The sequence below is a fragment of the Trichomycterus rosablanca genome, chromosome 9, assembly GCF_030014385.1.
Source record: "Trichomycterus rosablanca isolate fTriRos1 chromosome 9, fTriRos1.hap1, whole genome shotgun sequence".
Taxonomy (NCBI): Eukaryota; Metazoa; Chordata; class Actinopteri; order Siluriformes; family Trichomycteridae; genus Trichomycterus; species Trichomycterus rosablanca.
In genome coordinates, this window is record NC_085996.1 from 36504126 (window position 1) to 36525578 (window position 21453).

Sequence of the window (21453 nt, forward strand, 5' to 3'; positions counted from 1 at the left end):
AAATACAGCCTTTCCTTCAATTCAATCATTTCCTTCGGGATAAATAATCCATCCATCCATCTAAAAGTGACCACCAAATAACTGATTGAAATGATAGTAGTTTCCTTTAAGTGAATTGTTGAAATTTAGATTGTTTGTATGAGTGGGTACTGCACATGGGCATTTTACAGCCTTTATGATGTTGAAATGACCTTCTGATTCACACGGTATAGAAACAACGATTCTGACACCCCAAACATGGCTAATGTCTCTATAACAATATAGAGATGTTCTTAAAACATGCAAATGCCGCTCAGGTGGCACAGCTATAAAAACTCACGCTAGCACACCAGAGCTGAAATCTCGAATCAATCATATCGAATCTCAGCTCTGCCATCCGGCTGGGCTGAGCGGCCACATGAACAACGATTGGCCTGTTGTTCATATAGGGGTGGGGTATTAAGCCGGATAGGGAGTCCTCGGTGACATGCAATTATGACCTCTGCTGGCTGATTGATGGTGCCTGCACAGATGTGTTGATGAGGGTGTGTCTCTCCGTATACAGGGCTGATTCGCATATATGCAACAGTGCCACCCACCGAGCCACCATGCTGCCATTTAGTTGGTTTAAAGCTTTAGCAGCTTTAGAATAAAGATTGAATCAACACTCAGTGGTGACCTGGTTGAAAGAAGGTATTGTCAGTGCTGCAGACGTACAGGGTCTTGGGTTTGATCCTTGCTTCCAGTTACTGTTATGGCAGAGTTTGGCATGTTCTTGTCATATCTGCAATTGTGATGCACTGCAGTGGTTTATTGCCCAGTGTTTCCCATGGTAACCCTGATCAGAATAAAGTGGCTACTAAAATAAATAAATGATTACTTATAGATAAATGATTAATGAAGAAGTAACTCAAAGATGTTGATAAAAATGAGACACAAAGTAAAAATGTACAGTGGATAGAGCATCCCATACTATTCCATACTAACCTAAATACTTATTCACAGCTAGAGACAGTAACCAATCCATCTACAGTCATGTTTTGGGGGTTGGGAGACAACCACAGAAGACAGGCAGTGGTAGCTCAGCAGATAAGGTACTTGACTAGTAATCAGAAGGTTGCTGGGTCAAGCCCCACCACTGCCAAGTTGCCACTGTTGGGCCCTTAACCCTCAATTGCTGAAACTGTATTCAGTACTTGTAAGTTGCTTTGGATAAAATAGATGCTCTGGACCATTACTCTGATCAGAGTTAAGTGATTTCTGAAAGTGAATAAATAAATGGGTAATGAATAAATAATTGAATTAATGAGCCCATTAGACAAAACTAAACACCACAGCAAAACATGATTAAATTTTAGTGTTTATTCTTTGGTCCCTTGTTTTATGGAATTTCAAGGAAAACTTCAACAGTTCATTAAGTGTGTGCCAAAATGAACAAATCCACAAACACACAGTGTACAGTATTTACAGACACCACAACACAGCAGTCAAAATGCACCTAGAAGGCTAACAAACTCAGTTATACAAGTGTGTAGGAATTGTCAATGGAAAACATATGAAGCCAAAAATATGTGGACACCCGTATGACATCTATATGTGCTTATGTGCAGTAATATGCCATAGGTCTTTATTTCATACAGTAACTAAAGTTTAAGTGCACAAAGCGAGTTCTCATGCCAATCAGCCTTGTGCATGGAGAGCCACACCCTGATCGGCATTATTCCTCTACTCTGTGCAGACGGCATCAATCAGCCAGCAGAGGTCGTAATTGCATCAGTTATGAGGTCCCTATCCGGCTCCCTACCTGGATGTGGCCGCCCAGCCAGGTGTATTCGAAATCCCAGCTCTGGTGTGCTAGCGTATTTTACCGCTGCGCCACGTGAGCGGCCCAAAACACTGCATTTCTTGATAGTGTCTGCTTTGTACGTATGTCACAATCATACTGAGACTCTTCTTGATGGTTGCCAAACAATTAAAAGCCCAGGATTTTCTAAATGTTAATATATTTTGCAGCACTAAAATATACACCACTAGAAATAAGGGCCAAGAATTAGAAGAATTAGAAGGGGTGTCCATATAATTTTGGTTATGTAGTGAATCTTAGTAATTACAATTTAAAAGAGTAAAAGTGCTTCTCAATACCCAGAATGCTAAAGCAACACAGATTATCTCACTTTATCTTATAAAAACTTAGTGTGTGGAGGACTAGAGTTGTGTTTTTTCATATAAAGCAGCAAACTGACTCTTATCTCACAATACAGCCACCATAAGTATCTATACAGCTACCTGAAAAACGTTTGTTAACCTTTAAAATGATCTGGATTTATTAGTTACATTGCACAAAAAAGAATTGGCTTTTTTATTCCTTTATGAAAAAAAACATTGATAATACATGATCCAAGAAGGCTAATGTCTTTAATTAATAATAATCCCTGTCTTAAAAAGGACACAAAATCTGAGTCTCACTTCTCCCCAGCCAAATCTTTTTGTCCGTGAACCATGCCCCAATTTTTAGAGACTTAATGAGAATAGTAGATACACATAAACCCTATAAAAGCTTTATTTCCAAAAACCTGAGTGATAAACAACTGATCAATATCAATATCATCAATATCCTCTTGGTCCAGGATGGCAAAAAACAGTGCTGGTAGTACCTCACAATAAATTAGAAAACAAACCACTGACAATGCCAAAAGAGTGAAAATGAACAATAAGGGTTTATTTATGGCTTTACCACACAGATTGTATTGTGAATCATTAAGAAAATCCCATTATTCCAAATGGTTGACTAATTGTATCTGTATTTACAGCATCTTATATTCTGTTGTGTGACTGATTTAAACATAAACTGTGCAGATGCTAAAAAAAATAGAGTCAGAACTGTAACTGATTTACCTATAATGGCCTTTTTCCAACCAGTATCATAGATGGCATGCTAAAAGGGCATTATATCTCACCTGCCAGCAGCAGGATCATATTGTTTGTCTAGCTGAGTGATGTATTTACCTTAATTACCCCCACCAGCATTGTGGATCATTTCACATGCATTCATAAGGCACCTTAATTTAAAAAAAGTCCAGTGCAAAATGCTGGAAAGAAATCATAAATATCTTAAAACGATTTCCTTCAATATCAAGAAAACATCTTTGGTCATTAGCTACACACTACTGATCATATATTACTATTAAACTTCTTCTGCTCCCTCTGAGCTGAGAGTAGAGCTATTCGATCGGTTAGGAAGTGGCTGATTCAGTGAAGTGATGCACAGGGTCACTGTGACGAAGCCTCGGCCGCTAGTGTGGACCTGCAGTGCTGGTGGTAGCTGGAGCCGAGGTCAGCATTACAGCAGTTCAAAGCCTGATGGGAACCCTTCTTCATCCTGTCACTGTCTACCGTCCAACAACTGCCTTCATTTCCCAGCATGCTGTGGGGAATGCTACAGGATGCCGGAGAGCTCTGACTTATACCATGAGCTCTCAGGGGGGTGCAGGACCCACTTGGACCTTGCAGGATGCTGGTGACGTGAGTCAGCAGGTCATCGAAAAACGTTGGGACTCCTTCGTAACCTAGAGGAACCGGAAATGATTAGTTATACAGGTAAGACCATATAAAATAGGCACCGTTAATTAATATTGTGACATTGTTACCCTGTTTTGTGGTTAAAAAAAAAACCCTGACTGAGTCTTGGGGAAACATTACAAGCAGTATTTTTAATTTTGTAATTAAAATTCTATCATGCTTTTGAATTTGGATTATAATGGCAAATTAGGGCACAGATGACAGGAGCTTCTGTCAGTACAACAAATCAACTGGCTAGTATTTTATTTTGCTGACAACTACCTATAGGTATTAACACAAATCATGCACTAAAATGTGCAGAAAAATCCCATAATTAAGTTTGTTTCTTGTAGAAAATGTCTTAACTACTTTATACTCATCAAAAAATCAACAAAATATGGACTTTAATTAGGGGTGTCCAAACGTTTGTGCCACGAATGAACAATCTATATGTACACTGATGAAACCACAGACCGGAAGTACTTTTCTAAGAACAAATATGATGATGTTACAAGACTCCTGAGCTACCATGGGACCTGCTGGGTGGTTCCTCTGAGAGAAAGTACATGCTCAGACCGTGTGCATACACACCATCACCAGGGAAACATGGCACAAAGACCTGTAGCGTGACTCACTGTCATGAAGTGGCAAACAGAACCGTGTGGAGCTACAGAAACTCTGAACATGTGCTGTACGACCTGAATACAAAACGTTCTCACTAAAGCTGAAGCTAAATCAAATGTAGGTATAGAGGCCAAATACAAATCAGAATCAAAACTACAAATACTGCCTTTAAAACTTACTTTAATTCTGAGAAAAACAAAACAAAGAAGTATACTAACAGTTTGATATATACAGTTTAGGAACATGTACTCTAATGAGCTAAAACATGGGTGTCAAACTCATTTTCACTGAGGGTCACATCTGCATTATGGTGGCCCTCAAAGGGCCAATTGTAACGTATCCTGCTGTGATTGCAGTCTACCATTTAAGTCTTGGACAATTTGTTGTTTTTCTTGGAGGCTAAATTCTGTGTTTGGCGCCAAAATGCCAAATTTATCCTGTATATTTATAAAGTACTGTATATCTACATTTATATCGTACTCCTTTACCACAGACACGGCCTCATAACGCAAGAGACGTACCAGTTTCTCTTCTTGAAGCACAAACTTGTTTTCACTTTCACATCTTTCATTAAATTTCCTCCTTCTGCTTCAATTTTCTCTTCTTGTACATTTTGGGATTTTTCAACATCACTTGTTATAAAACTGCCTCAGTTAAACGCTGCCATCTAGTGGCGGGATGCGATCACTTTGTGGGTCACAAAATCGGCATGCAATGTGGGAGATGCAGTTTATGTACAAATTTACAGTGTATTTTTAGACAATCATACGTCTTTTAAGCTCTTGCCACATAAAATGACAAGGCGGGCCACATTTGGCTCAGGGGCCTTGACTTTGACACATGTAAGCTAAAACATTAGGCTAACCCTCTTTCCCAAATTCTATAACATAACAACTGTATGTCATGGTCAAGAATTATATTAAATGTTGGGCTGATGATAGTTATTCATAGTACACATGCTGAATGCAACAGATGCAACATGCAGCATTATGACCTCAGTGACATTCATTCATTGTCTGTTTTATCACCGCTTTATCCTATTAAGGGTCACTGTGAGTGCAATTCACTGGGTGAAAGGTAAGTAACACCCTGGACAGGTTGCCAGTCCGTCACAGGGCAAACACACATTCACATTTAGGGCAATTAGCTGGACTACATATCTTTGGACTGGGGAAAAAAAACAGCGGAGAACATGCAAACTCCACACAGAAAGGACCCGGAATGCAATATATATATATTGTTTATGCATTTTCTCCCTTTTCTCCCATTTTGCACGTCCAATTGCCCGATTGCATCATGCTTCCTCTCCACTAATGCTGACCCCGGCTCTGATTGAGGAGAATGAAGCTAACCTACGCCCCCTCCGACAAGTGGGCAGCAGCCGTATGCATCTTGTCACCTACACTTGACAAGTGCAATACGGATCAGCACTGTGTACGGAGAGACACACCCTGACAGCACTCTTTCCTCATCTCTGTGCAGGCGCCATCAATCAGCCAGCAGAGATCGCAGTTGCATCAGTCATGAGAGAGTCCCTATCCCATGTGCACGTTGTTCATGTGGCTGCTCAGCCTAGCCGGCAGACAGAGCTGAGACTTGATACGATGTATTCGAGATCCCAGCTCTGGTGCTCTAGCGTGTGTTTTACCGCTGTGCCACCTAAGCGGCGAACCCAGAACCTTGCTGTGACCTACAGTTCTATCCACTGAGCCACTTTGCTGCCCTCAGTGACTTTCATAATGTGGCAAAATTATTCTAGCCAGACGATTGTATTAAAGTCTCTCAGAAACATCAAGGGGTTCATACAGGCAGCTGTGGTAAGTACCAAGTATCACTAACTTCAAACGGCAAGACAAACAAACACAAAAATAGACCTTGTGTCTGCCAGCATCTTAAATATTTGTGGGAATTATCTTGAATTAATGAATTTTATTACGGTGTATTATGAAATGTCTTGGTAGAGTTAAATTGTAAGATGAGAATTTAATCATGTAAATTATGTATCATACTGAAAATTCTGCTTAATAGCTTCTTGGCCAGCTATGCTAAAACTTATATTTGCCACTTTACTATTTTTCAGCGTACTATTTTTTTTACATACAAAAGCAGTAATAATAGTAAATTCTAAAATATTTATTATTTAGTATTTATTGTTGTTATTTATAAATAAATAGCTAAAAGATAATAATGTAACTAAATTATTTGATGCTAAAATTGCAATTATCCTCAGCTAGCCAGCATGCTAACTGCTAAAGATAAAAGTCTGTCTGATTGCATACAGCACACTAATGAGTAAATCAGTACTACAATACCATTATGCAATTAATTATGACATTATGCAATTATTTGACATTATTTTAATGAAACAGAGTCGAAAAAAAGAAGAAAAAAAGGTGTTTTTAAGCCCTTGAGCCCCCCTGCTGTTACTGGCTGGCAGGAAAGAATAAACATTTCCTGCCTTTAACATGTACAAGAAAAAAGAAACATACTAAACCAGTTGTAATTATAAAAATATCATTTAAATCGTTTAAAAGGACCCATTCAGAGACACTTTAAGTAGTTTGACGTTATACTCAGGTCCTCCAGTGACTCCATACTGACACTGTGTGGTCCACTGGGAGATTAGCAATCTTACAATAGAGCACGATAGACTGTCAGCTATTTCAGTCTGAATAACTTTTAACCAAACTAATAAGTTTTAGAAGTTTTCACCCCAGCTTTCTCTCTTTTACTACTAGAGCAATGCCACAGGGCCAGTGGTAGCCTAGTGGTTAGAGCTTTGGGCTATCAATTAAAAGTTAGAGAATTTGAATCTCAGCTCTGCCATGCAGCCACTGTTGGCTGAGCAAGGCCCTAAACCCTGTCTTCTCCAGGGGCACAATGCAATGCCTGACCTCAGCTTCCAAATAAGCTGGGATTTCTTTTTACATGAAAAAGATAATCACACCTGGAAATGCATTAATGTCGATGACAGCGTGCTGGCCTGTGTGGTTGTTAATAATGATGTCGATCCCAAACAGAGACACACCGAGAGTTCGTCTCAAACAGCTGGAAATCTTCTTAATCACATCGTCATTGGGTGTCCAGCACTGACCCTCTAGGTTCTCCCTCTGATGAACAAGAATAAACCAAGTAAGGTTAAGTGAATATTTGAAGTACTATAATATGGTAGCTATAGCTTACTGATATAAGTTATATTATGATCAACATTAAAAAATCACAATAAAACAGATAAGAAATAGAGTTACTTTTTAAAATGCAAAATAAAAAGAAATGGTACGCTGGCTTACAGAGGTCAGATCTGATGAGGACTCTGGCTTGGACACATTATGGCTGTTGAAGGATATGGCTCTTCTGTCTGACGGAAGGAATCACAAAATGATTATGTTCTAGAAAACTAACCCAGTTTGAAAATTAACCACTGATTCACTGGTTTTAAAGACAAAAGTACATTGAATACAGGCCATTGTTATCAGACTTGAGCTTCAGTGTCACCAGCTATTAATATAACTACATTGCTCAGTAATGAGTGATGGTTTTTCTAGTTTTTTTTAATTGAGGAGATTGTTTTGCCACGGGGGCTTTACTAAGCTTGTAAATAGTTGAAAATTTTTCATTAAACCAGTAACTAAGTAGCACTGAAAGTACAACTGAACTGGGGACAGTGGTAGCCTAGTGGGTACAGCTTTGGGCTATCAACTGAAAGGTTGAGAGTTCGAATCCCAGCTCTGCCATGCAGCCACTGTTGAGCCCTTGAGCAAGGCCCTTAACCCTCTCTGCTCCAGGGGCGCTGTACAATGACCCTGACCCTGCGTCTGAACCCAAGCTTCCAAACAAGCTGGGATATACGAAGAAAGAATTTAGTTGTACTGTACGTCTGTATATGTATATATGACAAATAAAGACATTGTATTGTATTGAAAATATTTACTATATTTGTAGCAGAAATGGTTGTTTTAATAGTTATAATATAAAAAACATCAATTAACGAAAATAACCTACTGTGGTTATTATTTGGAGATTATTTATTGTTATTTTTTATTGTTATTATTTATTGTGTTATGACTGAACATTGTGTAATGGGGTGCAGCATGTTGTGCGACGGAGGCGCCAGGTAGCAAGATGCCAGATGTAGGAAATAAACCCAATTGCAAGATGCTTAACCAAAATAGAACAACATGTAGCTAAAGAGTCACAAAAGAAAACAGGAATAATGAAAAACCAAATGCAAAATGTAATATAGTAATGCCAAACTAACAAAAGAAAACTAAGACATAATCTAGAGCCTAAACCAGAGAGAGAGGACAGGGAGGAATTAAAGGCAGAATGAGGACTGGGTTGTCACATATGTGCCAGCTGCTTGATCCACCAGAGTGTTACAACCCAAGTTCCCAGCAAAAACTGGCATTGGCTATAAAAGAAAGGAAAGAGAGTAGAACAGCCACTCCATCTACTGACACCACATGTGTCCAGTGTCGACTGCTGTGTGGGGTCTGCTTATAGAGGCAGCCCCCCTTTTTTTCAGGGAGCAAGCTTGTTATCACAGGGGCATTGAATCTGTCTGGCCGCTCCCCTAAATCACCATTGACAAGATCTTCAAACATTTTTATAGTAACCAAGAATAACACTAAATATGTATGAAACCTTTGGAGTGACTGACCTGTTGGTCCAGAGGGAAAGTTCCTGATGGAGGGCCTCTCGACCACGCTGTAGGCCTCTCCAACAACAAAGACTTTGTAAAGCACAGCATTGTGATTGATAAAGCTCTGGATTACACAGGGAGGCCTAATGTCCTTCAGATCCTCCTCACTGAAGATGATGGCCATCTACAGAACAAAGGCCCACTGTAACATGACCTGGGTTTGGCGTGATCAAGCTTTAAACATTAACCTGTACAGCACTGATTGAGTAATCAACATGTGGGAGAGGTTTACATACACACAGCTTCTATTTTTTCTGCTTTAGTAACATAAGGTCGTCTGTATTATGGTCATGTCTCATATCACTGAGATAACTAATCTATATCTGCTTAACCTAAAGATCCTTGACATTGACCAATCAGAGTTAAGTTCTGCTTTATGAGTGCTGTAAAATCTGTGTACACAGTTATAAAACCATGCACGATCATCAACTCTCCTGCAAAATCATTCCATCACTTATGAGTAACATATTAATCATGGACATCCCACATAGTCAACATTTGGCTGAGATATTTTCAGAGGCGAATGCTTACATTGATCGATTACAGTACAGTGCATGATTTCACATAGATTTTACTTTATTATAGTGAAGCTTAACTGCATAGAATTTCATCTTCTCAAATTTTAGCACTGCTAGAGGTTCCTTAGTCATGTGTATGAACTGTTGTTGCAAAGTAGAAACATCCAAGAGCTATAAAATCCAGTCCTGACTCAGATATGTAGCACAAAATGATCTGTCCTTGGTTGCAACCCCCACTATCAAGTTTAAAACTGCCTAGTCAGCAGAAGCTTAGTAGATTGGGACACTGCGTACAGGCCTAGGATAACTATGCGTAATGCCATGTGCTATCTGAAATAATGTAAAAGCACATCGCTATTGGACTCTGGAGCAGTGGAATTCTTTTAATTAAGCTTCTGAATATGACAATATGACCTTTAGAACCTAGAGACTGCTACGTACCAAGTTAGTTAAAGGAGAAATAATGATCAGGGCTGATATTGATGGTTCTACTAGTTCTTTTTTTTACATATATATTGTTGTTTATGCATTTTCTTCCTTTTTCTCCTGACTTTTAGCGTATTCAATTACCCAATTGCATTACTCTTCCTCTCTACTGAAGCTGATCCCCGCCCTGATTGAGGAGAGCGAGATTGACACACGCCCCCTCCGACACGTGTGCAGCAGCCGACTGCATCTTTTCACCTGCACGAGGTGAGTTCATATGCGGATTAGCACGGAGAGCCACACCCTGATGAACACATTATTCCTCGACTCTGTGCAGCGCCATCGATCAGCCAGTAGAGGTCATAATGGCATCAGTTATGAGGTCCCTATCCGGCTCCCACCCTGTATGGCCAACAAGCCAATCATTGTTCATGTAGGCCCCCAGCCCAGCCAGATGGCAGAGCTGAGTTTCGAGCCGACGAGTTCGAAATGTCAGCTCTGGTGCGCTAGTGTGTTTTACTTCTACTGGTAAGAAATATTAATGCTACGCTAATAATTGGCAACAGTTTAGGGAGGGCCCTTTCCACTTTCAGATTTCCCCTTCCCCAGCCATAAATCAAAGCCATAATAACATGACATGAAAATTATTATCATCTCTTTACATTTTTTATCTGTACATTTCTCTTTGTGTCACTAGGATAAAAACAGAGTTGTTGGTTTTGCAATCACAGTTTACACCACAATCAGCTGATGTGTGTCACTGTGTAATAAAGAAGGAATCCACACAGGCTCTCAGTGATAAAAGATCATTTAGATAAGACATATGCTTACATGAAAATGTACACAAAGTTCAGGTTTAATCATTAACAACCAAAGTAATTAACCCACCCATTATTAACAAGTTTTTAAATGTCTTCTTACCTCATGTGAGTTGGTGCCATGTGCTACTTGTGTTTTGCAAACTGCAATAAAAAAATTAAGCTATATAAATGTAACATTCTTACATTGTCATCACTTCACTAGCAAGCACTGACGTTTGTGTCAGAATGTGTTGCTTCATACTTCAGAGTGTAACCAGAAACCAGAAAAAAATATTTAATCAAAAACTACCTGTAAAAATCCCCATGAAAACGACAATGATGCTTATAGGATGAGAATTACTTACTGCAGGGAAATGTGATTCCACCTTGATGAAGCTGCTCTAATGTTTCTGGACCACACTCACTATGGAGCACCATGAATGGAGGAGAGCAGATTCGCTCATCTATCCAGCAAAAAGACACGGAGAGTCCAGTTTAGCACAGTGATTAATTATTAATAATTTAATTATGCTATTACATTTTAAGCACTGATGTTACATGTAAACATATTTATGTAAAAACTCATGTATACACCCACGTACACTGTCTGTCTGTCTGTCTGTCTGTCTGTCTGTCTGTCTGTCTGTCTGTCTGTCTGTCTGTCTATCTATCTATCTATCTATCTATCTATCTATCTATCTATCTATATATCTATCAGCCTGTCTGTCTTTCTGTCTGTCTGTCTGTCTGCTAAGCCCATTTGGGATACACAACAAGCCAGGCCTTCTCATCAGTGATCAGTGCTTGGCCTCACAAATGCTCTTTTAACTGAACAGGCATACACTTTCAAAGACACACTCCAAAATCATTTGATGTGAAGAGCTGATGGCTGTTATATCCAAAAAGAGAAGTGGATGGCAAGCCATTTTTAATGCCCAAGGTTTTGGAATGGGATGTTCAACAAGGTCATGGTTAGGTGTCCACATATTTTTAAACATATAATGTATTTACTAAATAGAGCAAACCATACATCTTTTTCTTATCTCTTAGTGACATTAATAAGGTTAATATATATTATTATAAGGTGTTTTTTTTTAATGTGATGAAGAGAAACACTGTAATGTATTAAGACACAATGTCCATGTGCCAACTCTATAACACAAACATGTCTAGAGACACACAAGGTCACAGGAAAGCCTTCAGTCTTACTAAGTTTCTTTTATTTTATCTTTCAGTAGTTCTTTCAACAAAAGGGCTTTAGTTTATGTATTATTATCAAATATGGTATGTACATTCCTAATGATCATTATGACCATGTGAAAACCTTAGGTAAACTTCAGGTGTTTTTAATCTTCAGTGTGATCTACTGCAACTTATATTAATCTTTTAAATCTCAGAAAAAACATAAGACACTAAGGGTTATTATTTTCCCTGAGCTTAAGGTTTTTTTTTCTAACTTTCTGAAATAAAAGCCAACAAATATGTTTGTTCTAGACAGCACATTGGAGCTGGGTGCAATAAAAGTCCTGGTATCGAACTGTTTTTCTGCTCATTGTCTGTAAGGGGTTTTGCATGTTCTCCTCACAAATGCTTGGAGTTCAATGTGTGTAAAGAAAACAGTCCCCAAACAATGATACCACCACCAACAATTTTAGACAAGGAAAGCTGGGTTTATGGAATCATGCCGTTTACAGTATTTTCTGACCCTGGAATTTGAATGTCACAGCAGAAACCAAAACTCATCAGACCAGCCAATGTTCAGCTGCCCAGTTTTAGTGAGTCTGTGGCAACTGTAGCTTCAGATTCCATTTTTCTGAAGGTTTGACCTCTTATGCATACTGGGATGCTTTTTAGTTCACAATGTTTGTAAAGACTAGTTATTTAAGTAGCTAAAACCAGTCCGGCCTTCCCATCTGACCTCTTATCAAGAACACATTTCCATCCACAGAGCTGCCACTTACAAACCTTTCTGTGCATCACCTTTTAATTATGTTTAAATGTGCAGCCCTAATGGAACAAGTGAATAGAACAGTTACGTTCCAGGAAACCTTTCAGTGTTGTTTCCGAAGTTAATAGCCATGGAAGTGGTTGCTTGGTGAGAGCACCCAAGAAAAGAATCACTCCTCTGGAATTCTAAACACAGGTCTACAACCTAATAGCAACGAGGACTGCAGCCAAGACTGTTAACCTCAAACTAACCCTCTACAAACATTCTCTACTCACAAGCTTAGTGGCAGAAATGGGCACCTTTGCCATCTTGCTGATTAGAATTACGACACTTCATAGTAATGCACATCATAGTAAGTTACATCAGTGTTAGTCTTTACACAGTTTAGGCAGAATCTTAGACATTAATCATGGTAACATAAGTAGAACAAACAATGTTTATTGTAGTTATTGTAGTATCTTCTGCTCATGTTCAGGGTTTCTTTAAACACTCTTTCTTTATTACATCTGTTAGCGATTGTTGTGGGTAAAACACATGTATTCAGTAATTAGAAGCGGTCTATATAGTATATACAGTTAGTATATAGTATATATATGTTATTCTGATTCCACCATGAAACACCAATTTAAAGCAGCCAGTCCACATTTCGAGTGGTTTTGGGAGATGAAATAAAACGCAATATCCCACACAGGGAGAACATGCCAAACACCTTAACAACAGTGACTTGGAGATGAGAATGCAGGTTAAGTTTTACCAGCTGCTCTATCATGACACTCTTACTTTCAATCTAGTGAAATATACTAGACAAATGGGTGACTTTAAAATATAAACTTAAGTGTCTGTAGGTACGAGCTGTGATGCAAATGTGCTGTAACCAGGTTGAGGTGTTGAGTATTCTAACTACAACTAAACTAAATCAATCTTCCTACTTAATTCAACCTCTTCTTTTACTATCTTCTTTTACTATTCCACAGTTCTGATGAAGTGGGATATTCCTGGGCCCTTTGACTTCTCTGTTTTCTACTAATGCAAAGCACAAATGGGGCAGCACGGTGGCTAGCACTGTCATCTCACAGCAAGAAGATCCTGGGTTCGATCCCCAGGTGGGGTGGTCCGAATAACTCGTAAATCTTCTGGTGTAAGCCTTATCCCAACCCTGTACAGAAATCAAATGCTCAACCCTGCTGGACCATTTTATGCCTTTATACCCTAGCGTTAGTGTTACTGAAAAGCACATACTACTATTATTATAGCACAGTTGTGTTATAAAGTGTTGCTAAAGTAATAATAATTTATATGTAGTAGTATTATACGCAAAACATTTTCAAAATGGGAAATACCTTATTTAGCCTCATGCTAATGTTGTTACATGCACCCTACCAGCTTGACTGTTACATGCCACATTGGCAACAAAAAAAAAAAGCAACATATAACACTATTTAGTGTAAGCATTTGAGTACCCACCATTCATGCACTCTTCGATCTTGTGGATAAGTTTGTATGACTTGAAACGGTCAACTAAGGTGCGGATAGCAGGAAGAGGGTCAAGAATCACAGTCTCTGGATGGGCATCAATATACTCCTGGAATGCAACAAAAACATGAATGCACATTAGCCATGGACTTAATGATAAAGAAGTGATTTTAAATTAAAACAAATACTATAGTTTACACAGCTATAGCTGCCAAACCACTGTGCGAAAGTCTTCAAGGTATGCATCTAATAAACAATTCATTAAAACACATTTAAAATAAAAGTTCCTTGCTTAAACTCAGATAAAAAAAACTCAGATTTATTTATGGAGGAATAGTAATTCCATCATTTACAAATAATATTACAGTTTTTTTTCAATCTTTTCTGTGAAATTAAGTTACTAATCACTATTTTTTGCTCAGCCTTAATATTACACTAATGCGGTCTGCTTGGATATTGTTGTGACTTTGCAGGCCAATGTCACCCACCCCTGGCACTGGCAAAAAAAGTTACAGCTGCCAGTAGACATATGCATGGTAAACACCGCCCAGATCATATAAACAGAAATGTTTTGGAAAAGAACTCCAAACATTTACGTGTCATTTTTATTTATTCTCATTATGGTCAGGGTCATGGCAGGTCCGGTTCCACAGGGAAACACTAAGCACAAGGCAGAGATTTACTGGACAGGGCGCCAATCCATCTGAGGGCTGCGGCCACCCCCTCTTTAGACAAAGTCACACTGTCCAATAGCACTGCATAGATTTGAACCCGGATCTCAGCAATGGTGGGCTAATGGTGGACATAAGTCATCCTGAGAAATCTTAATGGGGCCTTAACCAGCAGACAGATCATTTTATACCACCTTAACAATTTAGGCACATTTTACCTGCACACTCTGCACCAGCCGTTGTGCCTCTGTGATGTTCTGGTCTGCTTCAAGGATGTGGTCGGTCAGTTTGTGGATGATGGCATCCAGGGGACCCTGATTTTCCAAAGGCTCATTTAGGTCCAGCTGTTCAGAGATAATTATATTAAAAGGTCATATTTCTGCACCAATGCCTTTAGGTTTGAGAACATTCATAACAGATCTAAATGATTTGGCCTGTATATCATTATGGAGCATTATCTGCATTACAAAGTTACCCTTTTATACCCTTGTCCATTTAAAATAAAAATAAACATTAGCTGTAAAATCCATAAAAGGGCTCTTCTGAGCAACATTTGTGACACAAAGTTCCTGTTTCAGTTTGGAGGACTATTTATTGTCTGGTAAAGCTATTCTCTGAAAGTTCTTTAAAGTTACTGTACTGTGACCTACAGTTTCATAAGAGTGATGTCCACAACTTTAGAAAGGGATTCCCCAAAGGAAACAAGTCATGGTTGTGGTTAAAACTATGTCATATTAATAAGTTCTGGAGTAAGAATTAGTTCCTTGGGGATTCACTCTTTAAAACATTCAAGCACTTCCATAGAACAGGGAGCTCGAGGTTTTAGCAGAAGATAAAATTTATGAACAGAGCAGAAGAGGCCAAAAGGGATCCTAATGTACATCATTATACAAGGTTATCCTATTCAGGGTCATTAATTCAAGAGCAGGTCTAAGTAAAAATGAAATATTGTACTGAGGAACTTCACATTTTATGTTGTGTAGAGAAGGTTTTTGGTTTATGATTCATAAAAAGCCAAAGTATAAGAAGTGAGTGTGAATATTCTGGAGGCCAGTATGACATGCGACACGATGAAAAGCAGACAATTGCAATTATTGTTATATGTATATCTGAGTTATGAATGTATTTCTTTTAAATATATATAACATTTAGATATGTCCCAATGTTGTTTTCCATTTTTTGATCTGATTTAAATATTAAACCTTAAAGTGTTGGCCAACACCAACACTAATCTGATACTCACATCCTTTACAGTAACCAGACTGGCTCAATACAAGCATCAAATACTTGTTTGTAGTGGCTTTAAACATTTTGGTTATATGAATTATCAGTGCTTTGTAAAGAATTTTGTAATGAGTGTCAAAGTTCCCATTCTCCAAAGCATTTTTCTGTTTATAAAAGCGAAATGTGAATACTAATTCTCAGACTGTGGGGGAGTGGATAAAAAAGTACTTAAAATCTTGACTAACTAATGCACTAATAATGAATGTTTTAGAAATAAACCCTACCAGAATCATTTGATTATTACATACAATGACCAACTTATACTGCAACATACAACCTACACAGGCAAATTCCACTGTGAGACCAGCTTGATCTGCACACATGTAGTGGACAATGGAAAGGTCACCAGCAACAAAACTAAAGAAATGTGTTCAAAACAAAATGCTGGTCACCAGCTACACTAGCTGGTCTGCGCAGGGTTTTCAGCTTTAAAATCCGGGCACACCAGGTGGGCATGGTCAGCAAGCAAAGCTACTTCGACCTTCAGCAATGATAAAAAATAAAACTGCATTCTGGATTCTAATCCATATTAAAATATCTGTAAATGTATGGTAAGTGCATTCTTTGTTTTGGATAAACTGTAATCAGTGGAACAGAGTAGTTCCCCTATATATAGGTGTAATTTTATAGGTGTAACATCAACTAATTTAAGCTATGTGGAAATCTTTGCCTGAATTCTAGAGGATTTAATTCACACTCATTTACATTTTTGTCATTTGACAGATGCTTTTATCCAAAGCGACTTACAGAGCTATGACAGTGTACAATCTAAACAACTGAGTGTTAAGGGCCTTGCTCAAGGGCCCAACAGTGGTGCCCTGGCAGTGGTGGGATTTGAACCAGTGACCATTTGATTACTAGTCAAGTACTTTAACCGCTAGGCTACAACTGCCCACTCAAAGGTGTCATTGGGAAAATCCTCATTATTATGACATTCTTATTAAAATGAATGTAATTTACCTCGTGGAATTTCACATAGAAAAACATAGTGTGACCAAAACCTAAAAGCCTACATTTTTATGATGCACTAGCTTTGCTTTTGTTCAGTGTTTCTAACTTCTGCTTTCTTCTCAATAGCTACTGTGCCTAAACCATTACTAAACCAGCAGTTTGAACTGGTTATGGAGCAACATCTAGCAGAAATAACAGCTCACACTATCAACCCTCTGGTTCCAGAAAACAGTGCTATAAAAGGAGAGGTGGTGTCAGAAATGACCAACACTGATACAGGTAACAATAAAAAACGAATCTGTTTATACGACACAATACATTCTTACCATACAAAGCATACAGAATGAATCAGCTGTGATGAGACCTTACAGGAAGCACGAGATAGGATTTGTTTAGTTCTGATGAACTGATCACCAAGATTAAGGAAGTTAAAATATGTTTAAGACATTTTCTTCTCCCACTCTCACATTGACATTAGCACTGAGAAAACCCTGTGTTCTGCTTTTCCTCTTAATCAGCCAGTTTGTCCTGAAAGTCAGAACCAGCTGGTTAAAGCCCTTGTTGGGGCATCAGGGGCAGTTTTTTGTTTTACATCCACAGTGCAAACACAAAGGTTCATATCAAGCAATTATCTGCATTCTTCCGAGGATCAGATCACTTCTTCAGCTTATGTATTATTAATGGTGTGTGACAGGTTTCAATCATTATAGATGAAAGAAATTCAGAGCAACACTGACAGGGATTGTTTATAGATTTAGAGGAAAGAAAATATTCAGGGGAGGTACGTCAACTGTTTATTTAAAGCAAAGGTGTGGAGTCGTTCACTGTGAGTGACAAAGTGGACTCATAATCCTTTTGGGGAAAACATTAATCAGTAATATCACCCACAAACCACACAGTTACATCAGTTCATTTTTTTATATAACATATATATTTTCACAAACAACCTTATCCTAAAACACTGCAAGGCAGAAATACACCCTGAACATAGCACCAGTCTATCTCAGACCATTTACACACTCGCCTATTCACTCAATCACGACTAGAGTCATTTTAGAGTTTTTGTGAAGTGGGAACAAACTAGTGTACCTAAAAGAAACCCATATGGACATGCAAATCTCCCCAGAGAGAGCCACCCTAATCTCGTCTATGCAATTTTCATATATAAATGTTACAGAGTGTGTTTAATCAAGGGCTGTTTACTTTTGTCTAGGTTTACTGTGTTTTTATTTTAACTTTTATTCAAAATCACTATTATTGTACATCCAAAGTTCAAAAACAAAAACTTCTTCGCTCTTACGCCAAGTACACACTACACGTCATCAGGTCGCTGTACAGTTCACACTACACGACTGGATCTTTTGTGATCGGGAGTCTTTCAAGTCGGTGTGGCTTTCACACTACATGACTGATCGGTGATAGGGGTCACACACACTACACCATCTATCACCAACTGGAATCACAGGCGAGCTTCTCTGGTCTCCCAAACTACGTTCTGTCACGAAAACAAACGTGAGAAGTGACGAAAGGTTTAATGATACCACGTCCAAACATGCATGTCAACAAGTAGCAAGTGATCAACAAGTAGGAAAATAGGAACAGCAGGGATTGTTCTGTAGTGAGTTGGAGGTTAATAAATATTTTTTTGCAATGCAACTTGGGTGTTATGTTTTGTAGGTCAGAAATACTGCTTAAAACTTGTGTGTGTGCTGATGTATTCTGATATAAACTATATTATGCCCCTGTCCCACCTGTTTACACTCGGATCCAGATATTTGACAAGCTAGATGTCTCTCTTCGAGTTATCTCGGATCGAGTTGTTGAGTAGTTCACACATAGCGATTGAGAGCCGAGTTTCGATCGCCAAGCAAACACTGAGTTGCTTCTGAGCCGGCAAATCTAGTGCTGACCAGTCGCCGAGCAAAATTCAGGGCAAAAATCGTGTAGTGTGGACTAGGCATTAGGAAAAAGCCATGTTTATTTACTCTGACAGTGTTGCATTACTATGTAAGAGTGATTAATAAACCAAATCTTGGTCACTCTAGTTCCCACTTTGACAATGTTACAAAAACTTGAGAATTAGTATTTTTTATAACTTGAAAAGTATTATTTAACTGCTCCTGTTCCAATAAGCTCAATATAAAGTGCTATGACTTCAATACAACATTGCTCAGTGCACTTAGGAACAGCACCACTGAAAGACTTTATCAGCATGTCAAAGAAAACAGAGCATATCAGAGTCTTTTATCCCATTGATTATTTATGTGGGATTTATCATGACAACACCCAACCTACAACTGGGTGTGAGTCAGCTAACCATGAAAAAATCATTTAGGCCATTAGTTTCTATGATTCACACACCCTACACTGTTTTATTAGTGAGTGTTTCAATTAGTAACAACCAGACCAATGTGACTGCATGTGATTGTGTGATTATGCATGGTTATTTAAGTGTGTGTGTGTGTGTGTGTGTGTGGTTTTAGCTGAGTCCCTTATCTCAAGCTGTCTGTCAGATATTAAAGAACTAGGCTGAATGCTACAGGACCTTGACCCAGACTCCTCCCTGTCTGTTCGTTTCTTTACTATGACGCTAAAGAAACAGACAGACAGTCGAACCAACCTTCACATTCACTTCCTCAAACAAAACATGACTCTGGAACTGATCCCAGTGGCCCTGAAACAGTGAAACAGCAAACCCCATCATAAATACTTCTATATTTTATTTACATTAATTAGATCCGGCTTAAGATACACATGAAATCTTGGTCTGCCAGGTTATCCTATTCTTTCCAATAAAAAGCTGAATCTTAATTCTTCCTTAATGTTAGGAAATTATTATTGGGTAGTTTCTGAAGATCCTGAAACTTAATAATTCAAAGGGGTGTCCACATACTTTTGGCCATATGGTGTATTTTTGTAGTGTGTTAGATCATTTTGTTTTAGTGTTTGATAAAAGAGGACTTGGATTTAGTGAAAAGAAAGTGGAAGTCACTGTGGCAGAACTAATGCAAGCTTAAAACTCTCCAGAGTGCAAAGATTCATCATTCCTTCAGTTCTGTTTACTGTAACTCAAGCCTGGAAGAGCTAGTAATGTACTAAATTAGCCAGCTCCAAACAATCTATTTCTGTCAGCTTTTCTAAGTTAGACACAATGGCAGAATCACATTAACATCATATTAAAACCTGAGACAATACAATAATACTAAATAAATCTAATCTCGATCAGTTCAAATGAAATTGAAAATGTCAACTAAGGGAGCCCAGGTGGCGTAGCAAGATATTCCGCTAGCGCACCAGCACCGAGATTCTGAACTCCTCAGATAGAATCTCGCTCTGCCACCGGTCGGCTGGGCACCATCTAGTGAGCATAACTGGCAGTGCCTGCAGCAGACACGTTTCTGCTAGGGCGGCATGACCGGACTATGTAGGTGAGGTCTTCAAACGCTGTGTAAGGACCCTGATTGACAGATAGAGAGGCGCCTGTGCAGAGTGCATAGGTAAAAAAGGGTTCCGCTAAGGGCTGTGCGTGGGTCGTCAGAGGCGTGCGCAGCAATATACCCTCCTCGACTGCAATCGGGGATCCCCCAGCAGCGGAAGACAAATTGACTACGTTAAATTGGGAAAAAATGGGAAAAAATTCATAAATAAAATAGAACAAAAATGTGAACAAGGTGATTTACAGTCTCCTTAACTGTTATTGATAAAATGCAAAGATTTAATGCTGGTGATTTTAAGTTCAGGATATTGTAGGTATTGGAAATCTGAGGAGATACAGTAGACCCTTGAGTTAAGAACGGTTTACCATACGAACATTTTGGGTTACGAACGATCTTTTTCAACTTAACGTACAAACAAATTTCGGATTACGAACCGAAATTCGTGAAACACGTGACGTCACGAACAAGTTAACTCCGACCGTCTCTCTCTCTATATATACAGTGTATCACAAAAGTGAGTACACCCCTCACATTTCTGCAAATATTTTATTATATCTTTTCATGGGACAACATTATAGAAATAAAACTTGGATATAACTTAGAGTAGTCAGTGTACAGCTTGTATAGCAGTGTAGATTTACTGTCTTCTGAAAATAACTCAACACACAGCCATTAATGTCTAAATAGCTGGCAACATAAGTGAGTACACCCCACAGTGAAATGTCCAAATTGTGCCCAAAGTGTCAATATTTTGTGTGACCACCATTATTATCTAGCACTGCCTTAACCCTCCTGGGCATGGAGTTCACCAGAGCTGCACAGGTTGCTACTGGAATCCTCTTCCACTCCTCCATGATGACATCACGGAGCTGGTGGATGTTAGACACCTTGAACTCCTCCACCTTCCACTTGAGGATGCGCCACAGGTGCTCAATTGGGTTTAGTCCATCACCTTTACCTTCAGCTTCCTCAGCAAGGCAGTTGTCATCTTGGAGGTTGTGTTTGGGGTCGTTATCCTGTTGGAAAACTGCCATGAGGCCCAGTTTTCGAAGGGAGGGGATCATGCTCTGTTTCAGAATGTC

General features: G+C 38.8%; 1 protein-coding gene across 1 annotated transcript in view; it reads right to left on the minus strand.

Annotated features, from left to right (window-relative positions):
• Positions 1-1343: 1343 nt before the first annotated feature.
• itpk1a (inositol-tetrakisphosphate 1-kinase a) overlaps positions 1344-21453 on the minus strand; it is a 37754-nt gene continuing 17644 nt past the window's right edge. Inside the window, exons 4-11 of the mRNA XM_063001439.1 lie at positions 14918-15043; positions 14020-14137; positions 10973-11071; positions 10729-10769; positions 8822-8987; positions 7452-7519; positions 7109-7271; positions 1344-3545 (exon numbers count right to left, since the gene is read on the minus strand). Coding sequence (XP_062857509.1) covers positions 3250-3545; positions 7109-7271; positions 7452-7519; positions 8822-8987; positions 10729-10769; positions 10973-11071; positions 14020-14137; positions 14918-15043 — 1077 coding nt within the window. The 3' untranslated portion in view covers positions 1344-3249. The remainder of the gene's footprint in view (positions 3546-7108; positions 7272-7451; positions 7520-8821; positions 8988-10728; positions 10770-10972; positions 11072-14019; positions 14138-14917; positions 15044-21453) is intronic.